The sequence below is a fragment of the Varanus komodoensis genome, unplaced genomic scaffold, assembly GCF_004798865.1.
Source record: "Varanus komodoensis strain SLA01 unplaced genomic scaffold, ASM479886v1 scaffold18_3, whole genome shotgun sequence".
In the NCBI taxonomy this organism is placed as follows: domain Eukaryota; kingdom Metazoa; phylum Chordata; class Lepidosauria; order Squamata; family Varanidae; genus Varanus; species Varanus komodoensis.
Window position 1 is genome coordinate 8180733 of NW_025335549.1, and position 14051 is coordinate 8194783.

The 14051-nt window shown below is 40.3% G+C and overlaps 1 protein-coding gene across 3 annotated transcripts in view; it reads left to right on the forward strand.

The window, feature by feature from the left end:
- DIAPH2 (diaphanous related formin 2) overlaps window positions 1-14051 on the forward strand; it is a 296692-nt gene that overhangs the window by 177901 nt on the left and 104740 nt on the right. For all 3 annotated transcript variants that reach the window (XM_044427231.1, XM_044427232.1, XM_044427230.1), the window contains one exon: window positions 12704-12868. In XM_044427231.1, the coding sequence (XP_044283166.1) occupies window positions 12704-12868 (165 nt within the window). The remainder of the gene's footprint in view (window positions 1-12703; window positions 12869-14051) is intronic.

Below are 14051 nucleotides of genomic sequence, written 5' to 3' on the forward strand. Positions count from 1 at the left end.
CGATGGTATCGAAAGCCGCTGAGAGGTCCAGTAGAACCAACAGGGACGCACTCCCCCTGTCCTTCTCCCTGCACAGGTCATCGTACAGGGCGACCAAGGCAGATTCAGTACCATACCCAGGTCTGAAGCCAGACTGAAATGGGTCCAGATAATCAGTTTCATCCAAGAGAGCTTGGAGTTGTCCCGCCACCACCCGCTCCAACACCTTGCCCAAAAATGGGATGTTGGCCACTGGTCTATAATTAGTGGCCATCTCTGGATCCAATGATGCTTTCTTCAGGACTGGTCAGACTACCGCCTCCTTTAAAGGGCAGGTACCCGACCCTCCCTCAGAGAAGCGTTAATCACTTCCAAGATCCAGATCCCAATCCCGTGCTTGACATTGTTAATTAACCAAGATGGGCAAGGGTCCAATAGGCAAGTGGTGGGATGTACTCGTCCAAGCACCTTGTTCACATCATCAGGCCTGATTAACTGAAATCCATCCATTAATTTTGGACCTGATGGCGGCATTGGTATCTCCCCAGAAACCTCTGAGTCACTAGTGGAGTTCAGCTCGTGATGAACCTGAGTGATTTTCTCCCTGAAATGCTTGGCAATGCTTGGTTTATGTGTTTTCAGGTGTCACATATAGTATTGGGGACCACATACAGGGAGGCAGCAGGGCCAAAGCCAAAAATATGGCAAAGCCATCACCCTCCACCACCTACCAGCCACTATGGGAAATGGATAGATCGTTTGGGCTGGAAATGTGAACTGATACCTTGCAGAGGGCTTTTCGAATCCAGGCTTCAGGTTTTCACCCCTTTCTTAAAAACACTCCAGAGCTTGGTTACTATCTTTTTACACACATAAGTGATTACCAATTATATTGAACATATGAAAACTAAAAAAATGGCAGCAAGGTGAGGTGTTAATTCTCACCCATTCAATTTTCAATACATGCAATTACCATAGAATATTCAAAAGCAAGTACGATTGAAATAAATCTGTTTAATCCACTCTCTGTTGGGGATGCTCCTTTACCTCCAACTTCTTTATTTTTAATAAGGTGGTAAGCACACACTATCCTTACACATATGTACTGGTGGCAAATGGGAAAGAAAACCAGTTCACTGGCTATTAAGTAAGGGTAGAAATCAGGAAGAACCTTGGGATTTCACACTGCAGCCCTCTTGCTCCTTCCCCCTTCCAAGTTGATTATTCCACAAATGTTTTGCATCTAGCTTTCATTGATCTTGGTTACGGCAAAACCTGAGTCCGATCTTCAAATGCTAGTTAGGGGCAATTGGATGTTAAATTTGCATTGACCTTCAATCAGCTCTTGATCCCTGCAATATAAAAGGCTCCACTTACTTCAAAATATAGAAACCTCATTTATCTGGGCGAATGTGGGAGGTTGTAGATGAACAAGTGGTTCCACTTCCCTGAATTATGTATATTTGTATGAACTAGTAATTGTTTTAACCTGGCTTCTGAGCCACTCTTAATTATTAGACAGATACACAAGTTTGTCAGAGTGCCTTAATTTTACAGATTGATAATGCACACAGTATTTTAACTTGCTGGTGGGAATTGCTTGTGTGGGTACTATTGGATTTTCTATTTATTTCTGTCTTTCTGCTATGCTTCATGGACCTGTAAGTCTCTAAACTTTAGGAGGAGTGGTTTCCTCTTTGATTGCAGACCACCGGTTATATTGAAAACCAGCATTGTTCGTAAATAGCCAAATTGTTGTGCAGTCGGCTGGATCAAATTATTTTCCTGATCAGTCATGTGGCATTTATTGTAATCATGTTTTTCCCCTTCATATGTTTTGTGACTACTCCATATTGGAGAGGAAATGAAAGTTTCTCCCAGCTTCAGTAAACCCGCTGGCAGCTCTCCAGTTTGGGATGGCACTAATTTGACATCAAGTTCTAATATCGGAATGTTTACTATGAACTTAGCAGCTCATTTCCTTGTTATTTCTTGTGCTTGGCATGGAGTCTCATGTGTTGCAAGAGTGAACCATATGTGTGCATAGTTGCTTCCAAAGTTAATGTCAGCTGCTTCCAAAGTTATGTCTTATCTGCTAATCAACATCTTTTGGGGTCTGTTAAGGGGAAAGAAAAGGATGCAAGCTTGCCTTATTAGCACTCGGGCAGCAGTGAATGATGCCAGGCAAGCTCATATTATGAGATTGGCCCTCAGATGGCTTATCAGGACATGTCTGCTCCTTTGTGCATGAACCAGTGGAGAACCTGAGGTAACTATAGAAAAGTATGCCTGTATGTAAGCAGTCAACTAAATTGGATGTAGTTAATTGTCTGGGCTTAATTATTATAACTATATAATTAATAGTGTGAACCTATGCAGTCAGAATTAAGCAGCACTGAGTTTGGTGTGATTTCCATTAAACCCCAGTGCTTTCTTATGAGTAATCAATGCATGGGTGGAGCAAATGTAACCTTTATAATGTGGATGGTTTCATTCCAGGCTCAAGGCTGAGAGCCAGTGTGATGCAGTGGTTAAGAGCGTGGGACTGGGACTCAGAGGATCTGGGTTCGAGTCCCCGCTCAGCCATGGAGCCGACTGGGTGACTTTGGGCCAGTCACAGACTCTCAGCCCAACCTACCGTGCAGGGCTGTTGTTGGGGATAAGATGGAGGAGGAGATGTAAGCTGCCTTGAGCCCTTTGTAGGAAAAAGGCAGGATATAAATTGGAAAAAAAAGACTTCTTCCTTCATGGAAGCCTTAGTCTCTTCTGTTCTGGCACTGTGGGAGTTTCATTTGTCATGTTGCAACAGAAGAGTCAAAGAGGAAACAAACAGTATCAACGTGAAAGCAATTTGTCACAGCGTACAGTGACCTTTCCTTTGGGAGCCATTAGGAACCAGAAGGAGGGCCCTGTTCAATTGCCATCAGGCCTTCCTGCAAGACAAATTTTTCTAAATTACATGTTGGAGGCACTACTTGGTGTTTATTTTCATTTAAAAATCTTACTAATGCAGTTGGTAAGAGAATCTAAATGGCGTACATTTATGTTACCCTTATGAGGTATACATGTACTGTATACAGTAAGCAATAAATGTATGGTGTAGGCCCCTTAAACATGGTATATAGCCTTGAAAAAAAATTAGAATGGTATTTTGGCTTTGTGAGAATTTATTTATTTATTACATGCATTTTTACCCCGTCCTATTGCTTCAAGCACTCAGGGCTTGAATACAATAAATATAAAACTACTATAAAACATTAATTATTAAAACATTATAAAACATCACTATAACATCACTATAAAATTTGTCACTTTTTGTTTGACACCACAGAGCAACTATCATGGAAGTTTTAGCAAGAGCTCTGAGCTAAACCTACACTGAGAAACAGCCAGGGAAAGCTGGGAAGTACAGGTGTTTGGAAAATAAGGCCAGAATTTGGTCAGCTGCTTGGGGAATATTGGCAAGAAACCAGTTTTGGCAAGGGCACGAGAGGCCAATATCTGAGTTGGAACCATGCTTGGACCTTGAAAGAATAATTATTTCAGAATCCTCTCTGAAGCATTGTGGCTTGTTACAAGGTGCCCCTTGGTGTTACTCCGGATGGTTTCTTACACAAGGGCTTTGTGATTTACATCTCTTCTGCAGTTCTTGAACGTCTTTGTGACCCTTCCTGTTCTTGCCTATATTTGCCTAGAGTCCCTTCATAGCCAAAATATGTTTTAAATCAGTGTGGAATCAATAATATTATACTGAACACAATTATGGCTGTTGCAAAAAGAGATTCATCATTATGTCAGATCATAGTTTGAGTTGGTTGAGCGATATATTTGAAAGGGGGGTATATGCTGCGCCTGTCTGTTTTTACTGCTGTTGTTGAAAGCAGATCCCTCCTTAATCTCTAATCACAGCCTTTCCTTGCTAGTCACTCTCATTTTAAGTTGTCAGCAGGGATCATTCTGTACCTGGTTGCCTAGTCATTTGTGTACTTTTCTTTGCTATTAATCTGAACCCACTTGGTGGAGTTACCTGTACATTAATATTCAGGAGCTCTCAGATTCTCAATGAGCAGGCATGAATCTTGGCTGCTGCATGAGAAAGCAAATATTTCTCTGATTTAGCATTTATATTTGAATGCATGTTGCATTTCAGAAAAACAGTCCTTAACCACCGTAGCCTATATTGTTTCCAAGGCCCCTCCTCCTCCTCCTCCTCCTCCTCCTCCTCATCATCATCATCATCATCATCAACATATTACTTTATCCTGGATTAATTGCAAGTGTATTTCACAGATCTGGGTACAAGTTGAGACTTAGAAGCTTTGTTGAGGAATGTTCAAGCATTGCTTAAACTCAGAGCATTTGATGAGCAGTAAAGAGTCCACAAAAGAATGAAATATAGCAAGTTTCAGCACTTAAAGGGCACAAGGCAGCTTCTTTGTACCTCCATGTTATTTTTATAAGAACCCTGTGAGATAGCTTAGGGAAAGAGTTGGTGAGTGACCCCATAATACCCCAGGGAGCTTCATTACCAAAGAGGTAATTAAACCCGCATCTCCTGAGTTTCAGTCAAATTCCCTTATGCTGGCTCTGACAACCTGAAGTTTGTGCATCCTGACTTAATCCAGTTTAGTCACTATAACTCAATTGGGAGGCATTTGTTCCAATTTTTTTTTTGAAATTTGTTACTTCCAGATAAACAATTGCTCTCCTGTAGTCAGTTCAGTAAGGCTTCCCAATCCACTTTAAACAGGTGGTAACATTCCAAACTGCAATGCATACTTGCAACAAATACCTCAAATGACAACTATGCAAAGGACACACATCTGGGGACCAACCACATGGGCAGCCATGCTAATTAACACTAGGTTGAAAAGAACATCTTTATATACATTTTCTGCATAATGTCTGGATCAGTTTTATGCACATGGCAGAAACGGTTCTCCCTTTGACCATTTTCATTCTTCACGCTTACTCCATATGCATTGCAAGTATCTTTTTTTGTTTACATAGAAAATATGTGTTTTTTATGTCATCCAACGAGTTCTTGCATTAGGGTTGGGGCAACTAAGATATCTTTTTCATAGCTTCATAGGATACCCTGGGAAGGGACATGAATGGAATTGCTTGTTTATTTGCTGACATACTGAACATTATATCAATAATAGCTACATTTATATAGTTCATGTTTAGAGTGCTTGAACTGTTTCACTATGCTGCTTTAGTGATAACAATGATGTGAGGTTGGTCTATATAATTATATCCATATGAAAGATGTGAGGTTGAATTCACAGATGAGCTCAGAAATAAGCAAGCTGTTTTGAGCGTGTAGCCATGTTGTTAAGCTTTACAGCTTTCAAGCAACATTTGTTCCTTGTCCAATTAGAAGCGCAGTAGATTTCTATTATATTTAATGGATGATGGATTACTAATGGTAGAATAGTAATATCATAAAGGTGTGCATGAATCTCAATGCCTGCCTTAAAGATCTGTTTTCACTCTTGTGATTTTTAAACCAACATGGCCATTTACTGTTACTAGTATTTCCATCAGCTAATACTTTGAAAGACACTGTGAGTAGTGTCACAGTGAGAAAATGCAACCAGTTATCGTCTACTTAGGGAACTGCCATAAGAAAGTGGAAGTGTACTGTGCAAACAGAACCATTTAGCTTTGGGTACTTTTATAATGATGCTTGGCTAGCTACTTCAGAGGCCAGTTATGTTCATAATAGAGATAATATGTAAAGACTGGCCATTTATGACACACAAGCACAAACAACAAATTCAGCTATCAGTTTTTATTAGTGTGGATTACAAAATGTCACAACTGGCCATATAACAACACCTGTTTACCTAGAGCAACTTTGTAACAGTTGTAAAACCCCTGCAATTCCTCCTCTGTATTCCTCATTATCTATCAAGCAGATATAAATTGGTTGCTTACTTTATTTTATACAGGAAACAAAAAACAAAACCTATGTGCTACCATTCCTTTAAAAGTTCAAAGCAGGTAACAGTAATAAAGCATCAAAACAGAAGAATAATTATTTAATAGCTAAACCCTTTGAACATGCATAAATTAGCCTTCAAAGCAAACCAGAAGCACTTCAGGGCAAGAGTAGGGCAACTGCTTCATGGTGCAAAATCACATATTTTTGTTACGTGTCATGAAGTTGTTTCTGACTTATGGCAACCCTATGAAATAAGGCCCTCCGGAATCTCCTGTCTTTCACAGCCCTGACCATCTCTTGTTTAAATGCAAGGATGTGGCTTCCTTTATTAATCTGCCTCATATTCCATCTTCCTCTTCATTTTCTGTCTTTGACTTTCCCTAGCATGATGATCTTCTCCAGTGTTTCCTACCTTGTCATGTATATAAGGTTTAGCTTTTTTTGTTCTTGCTTCTAACATCATATATAGGCATAGTTTAAAAATAGCAGAGTGAGCAAAATGACTACAGTTAAGCAAGCCTTACCACCCATATGCTTCCCTTAAAATATTACATCTATGCTGCAGTTCATTCCTTTTCTTTTACTCTTCCTACAGAGAGTTCAGAGCAACACTCATCATTCCACTGTTAGTCTAGCAACCACTGTGGTGTAGATTGTGTGGGATAGATTTGAACAGAAGCAGGACAGCTTAGCACTACATTCTAAAGTTCTTTTGAAAACATCCCAGGATCTAGGCATGATAGAAGGTAAGGTAAGCTGCTGTTCTGAGGAAATACAAATTCAGAACATATATAATCAAGTGGAACTAGTTCCATGTTTCCTTTCTCTTTTTCTTTTCTGAAAACCTAAAATTTAGGGAAGTGTCTCTCCCAAGTCCCATTTTAAAATGACTCAGTATTATTCTTCAGGTTAAAATAACATAACACTAAATGTCTGTTGCATTATTTTTCTAATGTTTTAAGAGATGCTGCCATTTTCTTTTAGACAACAGTTTATGCAGAACACAGCTAGCTACTTCTCACGATGGCTGTAACTTACCTTCAGTAACATACGTAGTATGCCATGAATGGGAGAGGATACTAGCAATACCCATAGGGACCTAGCTAGCCACAGAGTGAACAGAATGCTGGATTAGATGCCTTCTCTGCAGTGGTTCCCAGACTGTGGAATGTACTCCCCAGAGAGGTTTGCCTGGCACCATCTTTATACTCTTTTTGGCACCAGGTAAAGCCCTTGTCATTTAGTCATCATTTTAAGAATTAAGGATTTTAGACATTTTAAGATTTAAGATTAAAGTTGCATTGTTCTTTCTTTAGTGTTGTGGAATTATGACTGTTACTTATTTATTGCTTGTTATTTATTGTTTTAATCATTGTACTATTATTGTTGCCCCTTCATGGATCACTGCCTTGTCATGGCAAAGGGGCTTGTGTACCTCAGTGAAGCTATGAGCTACGCCATACAGGGCCACCCAAAACAGACAGGTCAAAGCAGAGAGCTCTGACAAAAGGTGATCCACTGGAGAAAGAAATGGCAACCCACTCCAGTACCCTTGCCATGAAAACCCCAAGAACAGTACCAAAAGGCAAAAAGATATGATGCCAGAAGATGAGCCCCTCATGTCGGAAGGTGTCCAATATGCTACTGGGGAAGAGCAGAGGGCTAGTACTAGTAGCGCCAGAAAGAATGAAGCAACTGGGTCAAAGCCGAAAGGACATTCCATTGCGGATGTGCTCTTCAGCCAAAGATGGAGAAGCTCTATACAGTCAGTAAAAACAAGACCAGGAGCTGACTGTGGCTCAGATCATGAGCTTGTTTGCAAACTTTAGGCTTAAATTGAAGAAAGTAGGGGAAAGCATTAGGCCACTCAGGTATGACCTAAATCGTATCCATGATGAAAATACAGTAGAGGTGAAAAATAGATTTAAGGAATTAGATCTGATAGAGAGTGCCTGAAGAACTATGGACGGAGGTTCGCAACATTGTACAAGAGGCAGCAACTAAAACTATCCCAAAGAAAAAGAAATGCAAGAAAGCAAAATGGCTGTCTGAGGAAGCTTTACAAATAGCTAAGGAAAGAAGGGGGGGAAGCGAAAGGCAAGGGAGAAAGAGAAAGATACACTCAACTGAATGCAGAATTCCAGAGAATATCTAGAAGAGATAAGAATACCTTCTTAAATGAACAGTGCAAAGAAATAGAAAAAGGCAATAGAATAGGGATGACCAGAGATCCTATTTGGAGAAATTTGGAGATATGAAGAGAACGTTTCATGCAAAGATGGGAATGATAAAGGACCAAAATGGCAGGGACCTAACAGAGGCAGAAGAGATTAAGAAGAGGTGGCAAGATTACGTACAGGCAGGATTTCGAAGAGGCAGTGGAACTAGATATCAAATTGCCAACATACGCTGGACCATGGAGAAAGCTAGAGAGTTCCAGAAAAACATCTGCTTCTGCTTCATTGACTATGCTAAGGCCTTTAATTGTGTGGATCACAACAAATTGTGGCAAGTTCTTAAAGAGATGGGAGTACCAGACCATCTTATTTGTCTCTTGAGAAACCTATATGCGGGTCAAGAAGCAACGGTGAGAACTGGACATGGAACCACTGATTGGTTCAAATTTGAGAAAGGAGTTCGGCAAGGCTGTATACTGTCACCCTATTTATATGCAGAGCACATCATGAGAAAGGCAGGGCTAGATGAATCACCAGTTGGAATTAAGATTGCCAGAAGAAATATCAACAACCTCAGATATGCAGATAATACCACTCTAATGGCAGAAAGTGAAGAGGAACTAAAGAGCATCTTGATTCAGGTGAAGGAGGAGAGCGCAGAAGTTGTCTTGAAACTCAGCATTAAGAAAACTAAGATCATGGCATCTGGTCCTATCACTTCCTGGCAAATAGATGGGGAAGAAATGGAAGTAGTGATGGATTTTATTTTCCTGGGCTCCAAGATAACCACAGACGGGGACAACAGCCAAGAAATTAAAAGATGCTTGCTCCTGGGGAGGAAAGCTATGGCAAATCTAGACAGCATACTAAAATGCAGAGACATCACCCTGCCCAACAAAAATGCATATAGTCAACACAATGGTTTTCCCAGTTGCAATGTATGGCTGTGAAAGTTGGACCATAAAGAAGGGTGAGCACCAAAGGATTGAGGTCTTTGGATTGTGGTGCTGGAGGAGACTCCTGCAAGTCCCTTGGACTGCAAGACGATCAAACTGGTCAGCCCAAGAGGAGATCAACACTGACTGCTCTTTAGAAGGCCAGATCCTGAAGATGAAACTCAAATACTTTGGCCACCTAATGAGAAGGAAGGACTCCCTGGAGAAGAGCCTAATGCTGGGAACAATAAATGGCAAAAGAAGAAGGGGACGGCAGAAAATGAGGTGGCTAGATGGAGTCACTGAAGCAGTTGGCGTGAACTTAAGTGGACTCTGGGGGATGGTGGAGGAGAGAAAGGCCTGGCGGAATGTTGTCCCATGCGGTTGTGATGGGTTGGATGTGAGTTCGTGACTAACAACAACAACAACTATTATTTTTGACTATAATTTTAGTATCATTACTGTTTTTAATTATTGTAAGTTGTCCTGAGACGTTTCATCAGGAAGGACAGGGTAAAAATGTTTTAAATAAATAAATACCTCACATTTATGAGAACACAACCCTGGCTCATACCTTAATATAAATACATGAGCCATGTACATGAATCTGTCCATTCATCTGGTGTGTATGTTTCTCTATATAATGCATTCTGTAATCAGCTGTGTAGACACAATGAGGTAGAAAATTGACCCTAAATCTTTGCTGTACTCTCTAGGCTAATGTTGGCAGAAATATGGAGGTGCCTAGAAAAATATGCCACTGGACAATTTGCCTTGATTGTGGGTACTGCATATATTAACTTGTTTGGTGCTACAGCTGTAATAGCGTTGTGCAACCCCGCCATAGCCTAAGAAACTTACGTAACTTACATTTTTTGGAATCCTTTTTAAATAAATGAAACACTTATTGAATCTGAAGTAAAAGAAATGGGAATATATGCCTTAATTATTCATTTAATAAAATGTTAACCTTTAGTTGTATTCACATTGCTGTAGAAGTTTAACTTCTGAATGAAATTGCTTCCTTCCACTTCAGGTGACAATTACATAGTTTGTAACTAAAGCTATTGTGAAGGTCAAGTAGATCTTGGGTTGATTTCCAGTCCTCTTCAGTTACTAATAAAAAGGTACAGTGCGCTCACTGTCACTGAACAGTAGCACTTGGAACAATGTTATGTGTCCCTTGCATAATTTTAAGTTTGTTAAACAGAAGGGAAAGTGATATTCAGTCAGTAGGACTAAACAAGGTCCTGTGAAACATTGATCACTATGGCTAATGTCCTCTTTTCCCATTTAATTGTGTAAGCTTCTTTTCAGACATGCACTGCTTTTATTCTGACTCCGGGTTAGTTTTGTTAGGATTAGGTCCTTAGCAACATTTTAAGCAGAGATTTCATTGTTCTGTCTTTTACATGTGAGGCTTCTCTTGTGGTGCTTGCAAGCAGCTACAGAGATGCCGCTTCATAGGATTATGGGGATTTAATACCCTTAATTGTCCATGTACATTGTCTTTTATTTGTACCTGATTTTTTTTTTTTTTTTTTTTTTTTTTTGTGATGGTACTAGCCCGATTTCCTGTGGGTACATTCTTGCTGGATTTTTTTTAAAGTGAGAGATGTGCATCATGCAGAAATCTTCAGTAAGTTTTCATGGTAGGGGCTAAGTCCCACTGAAATCAAAACTTGCTTCTGAGTAAATATGGATAGAATTAGTCTATTATTGTATCCCATTGATTAGTGTTATGCTGTAGGGCTTTTTCTGATGCTTAGTTTCTTTGTTTACTAATCCATTCCTAAAACCTTGAGCAGCTCCACAACACTGGTCTAATGTGGGGTGGCAGATGGTAGACCTCCTTCTGGTTCAGACTTTGGCTCCCAGAAGACCCTGCCAACATGGCCAATTCTCAGGAATGCTGGGAGCTTAATTCTGAACTACCTGGACTTCACCTTTCGCCCCCTACCTGGCTCATGCCTGGGCAGCTACTGAGAAAACATGATAGGAAAAACATCAGAATGTTTTTTGGGCATGTCACCATAAGCAAACAAAAATAAACTAGCTAGAAAATAATAGCAATAATGAAATGTTTGAGAAGTTCTGCATGCTTAGCATCTGGTGCCTGCACATAATTAAGGACTTGGGGTTACCTGATGTGTATGCTACCAGCAAATATAAATTGTATATCCCACATAATTTATATGTAGGACTGAGCCCACAGAACTCTGCATATTCAAATACATATGTGTTTAGTGTATCCATTTAAACTAGGACCAGAAAGCTGCTGTAGAAGTTCATAGATTGATAGAACAGTAGAGTTGGAAGGGGCCAGGGAAGGCCATTCCTTGGTTTCTTGCATGGTTCTTCAGAGTAATGCTAAGTAGTTCCACCTTTATGGGTAAAATGAATTATCTTACACAGCAGACAATCTTGTAATTGATTTTGATATTATTTCTTTTATTTATTCGTTAGATTTATATCCCACCACTTTCACAGGGAATTCAAAGCGACTTCCATCACTCTCTTCTTTGTCTAAATCTTATCTCCATGGCAACAACCCTGTGAGGCAGTTTGGGCTGAGAGTGTGACTGGCCAAAGTCACCCAGTTGGGCTCTTCCAGGGCTGAGCAGGAGGTGGAGGGCCGAGGGGCAATGGGGGCTTTTAAGTTTCAGAGTTATCTGGTGATGTTTCCCAGATGGATTGTGAGAACTAGCCTGCCTGGGAAAGACAGGGAACTCTTTCAGAGCTGTGGGGCAGGAGATAGAAACAGATCTTTTTAACCCAGTCAGGAGATGCAGGTAAAGTGAGCAGGTAAGTGTCCAGCATTCCATCCATCTAGTCCTTAATCAGCTGGAACACCCCCCATCCCCAGAGGATAGAGCAGGAAGCTTTCCTGAAAGGAAGGGAATTTTCAGCTTGGATTCAACCTCTCCCACATCTCAAGAACACTCCTTTGATTGCTACTCTGCTGTAATCAGTTTATTAATAAAAGAAGTGCACTTCCGAGGCCTTGTTTTGATCTGTTGAAAGGTAGGGAAGGAGGGAAGTGACCTGCTCACAGCAGCGGGTTTGCTTTTGAGTATGCCGATTTGGCAGTTGTGAACTTACTGTGTTTGCTTTCCCCTGTTCTTGTTAAAATTTTATTTATATTTTTGCATTCTTAGTTTAGTCCTGTAATGTGAAAATCATTACGATAAGCAGAAAAGCTTGCTCCACGTCCCATGCGTAAAAATGCTTTTGCACTGGTCATGTTTCAGTCTAACATCCTGCTGCCTGACTTGTTCATCTTTAGACTGATGCTTCCTAACGCCAGCGTTTTAGTGTTCTGCACATGGATTGGGATCACCTCCGAGGAAGAGACATCACATTGTTACACTTAAACAACCAGCAGTTGTGAAGGAAGCACAATTGGGTCAAGCAAGCAAGAAACACAAGGATTCTTCTCTTCCGAAGGCTCATTGGGCCTTTCTGGAAAAGGGTAAGTTTGGACCTGGGGAAGCTTTTCATCTTGAAGCATATGCAAATATTTAAAGTATCTTCTGTTAAATCATTAGTAATCAAAGGCCATAACTAACTTGGAGGATGCTACCTTTCAAGTGGTAAGCAGTCAAACACTTTTCTGTTGCTTTGCCACCTGTTTCTTCGAAAGATCCTTAACTTTAAGGTACAGCTTTGCTAAGAGTGCCCGAGAACAGTATGAAAAGTTGTCCAACATGCACAACAACATGACCAAGTTATATGACAATCTGGGAGACTATTTCTCATTTGATCCCAAAACTGTGAGTGTTGAGGAATTCTTCGGAGATCTTAGTGCATTCCGGACACTCTTCTTGGTAAGTAAAAACTAACCAATATTCTGCCTCTCCCGTGTATTTCTTTAATATGCTGGGTTTTTTTTAACAATTGTGTTGTTTTCTTAGTACATCCTCTTATACATTTTGTACAGTAGGTAGAGTATTAATGGAAACCAGTCACTAGATGGAATTAATATTTTTGGCCTGCTACGCAATATCCTAATTTTTTCCCTAAAAATTGAGCATGGAATCTACATACATATTTATATTGTGTTCATAAACTGTCATGTATTCTGTTTTGAAGTGTGCATGAAGGAAAGCATTTAAATTTATAAATTGACTGGGATAAGTCCACTATGTGGGACCCCCCCCCCCCTTGTGGCCCGTGGCCTTTCCTTTGGATGATTTTTTGAGGCCTATTTTTTCCGTGGGGGCCAGTGCTGACTGAATGCTGAACCCCATCCAAAACCCATCCCTAGATTGCAATTGGTTTCAGCGGAAACTTTTCAATAACTCTACTTTGGGGGTGGTGGAGCATGCATGTGTTTGTACATCAGAAATGTGGATGTATGTGAAAATGTGTGAGAATGTACATGTATGAAAAAGTGTTAGATGATCCCACCCCATTTCTCTAGTGGGTGCTTACCTCTGGCATGTGACTTCCGTAAGGTTCCCAAAAGGATTGTAGCCTTTGGACTGAAACAACTTCCTCATCTCTTCTATAAAAGCTGTATAAATATTCAGATGCCTATGATTTGGGTGATAGTAATGAACTATTTAGTGATACCATCTTATGAACATTTAAAATGTAATTTTCACATTCCTAATCTTCACTTAAGCACAGTAAAAGCCCTAACAAGATTTGTGCATGAATTTGATTGCACCGCATGTTTTCCCACTAAACGCATGGCAGGGCACTGCTCTTACTTGCAGGAACGGAAGAATGGTTGGCGTTCGGCCCCAAGAGCTACTTGCAAAAATATAAGCACTTCTGCTTTTACAAAGGGACGAAGGAAGGTTCGGATTTCCATCAGGTCTCTCTTCCACCAGCTGCCTTCCATGCTGCATCCCACTCCATTTCTGATGGTACCTAACTCTCAGACATGGCTTGGGTGGGGCTTGATATGGAAAGCTATACCCATAGATAGATTTCAGCTTGCATTTCTTTTTAACATGTTCTGCTGATGTCGCATGCACATGGATAAAAATACTTGTAAAAGAA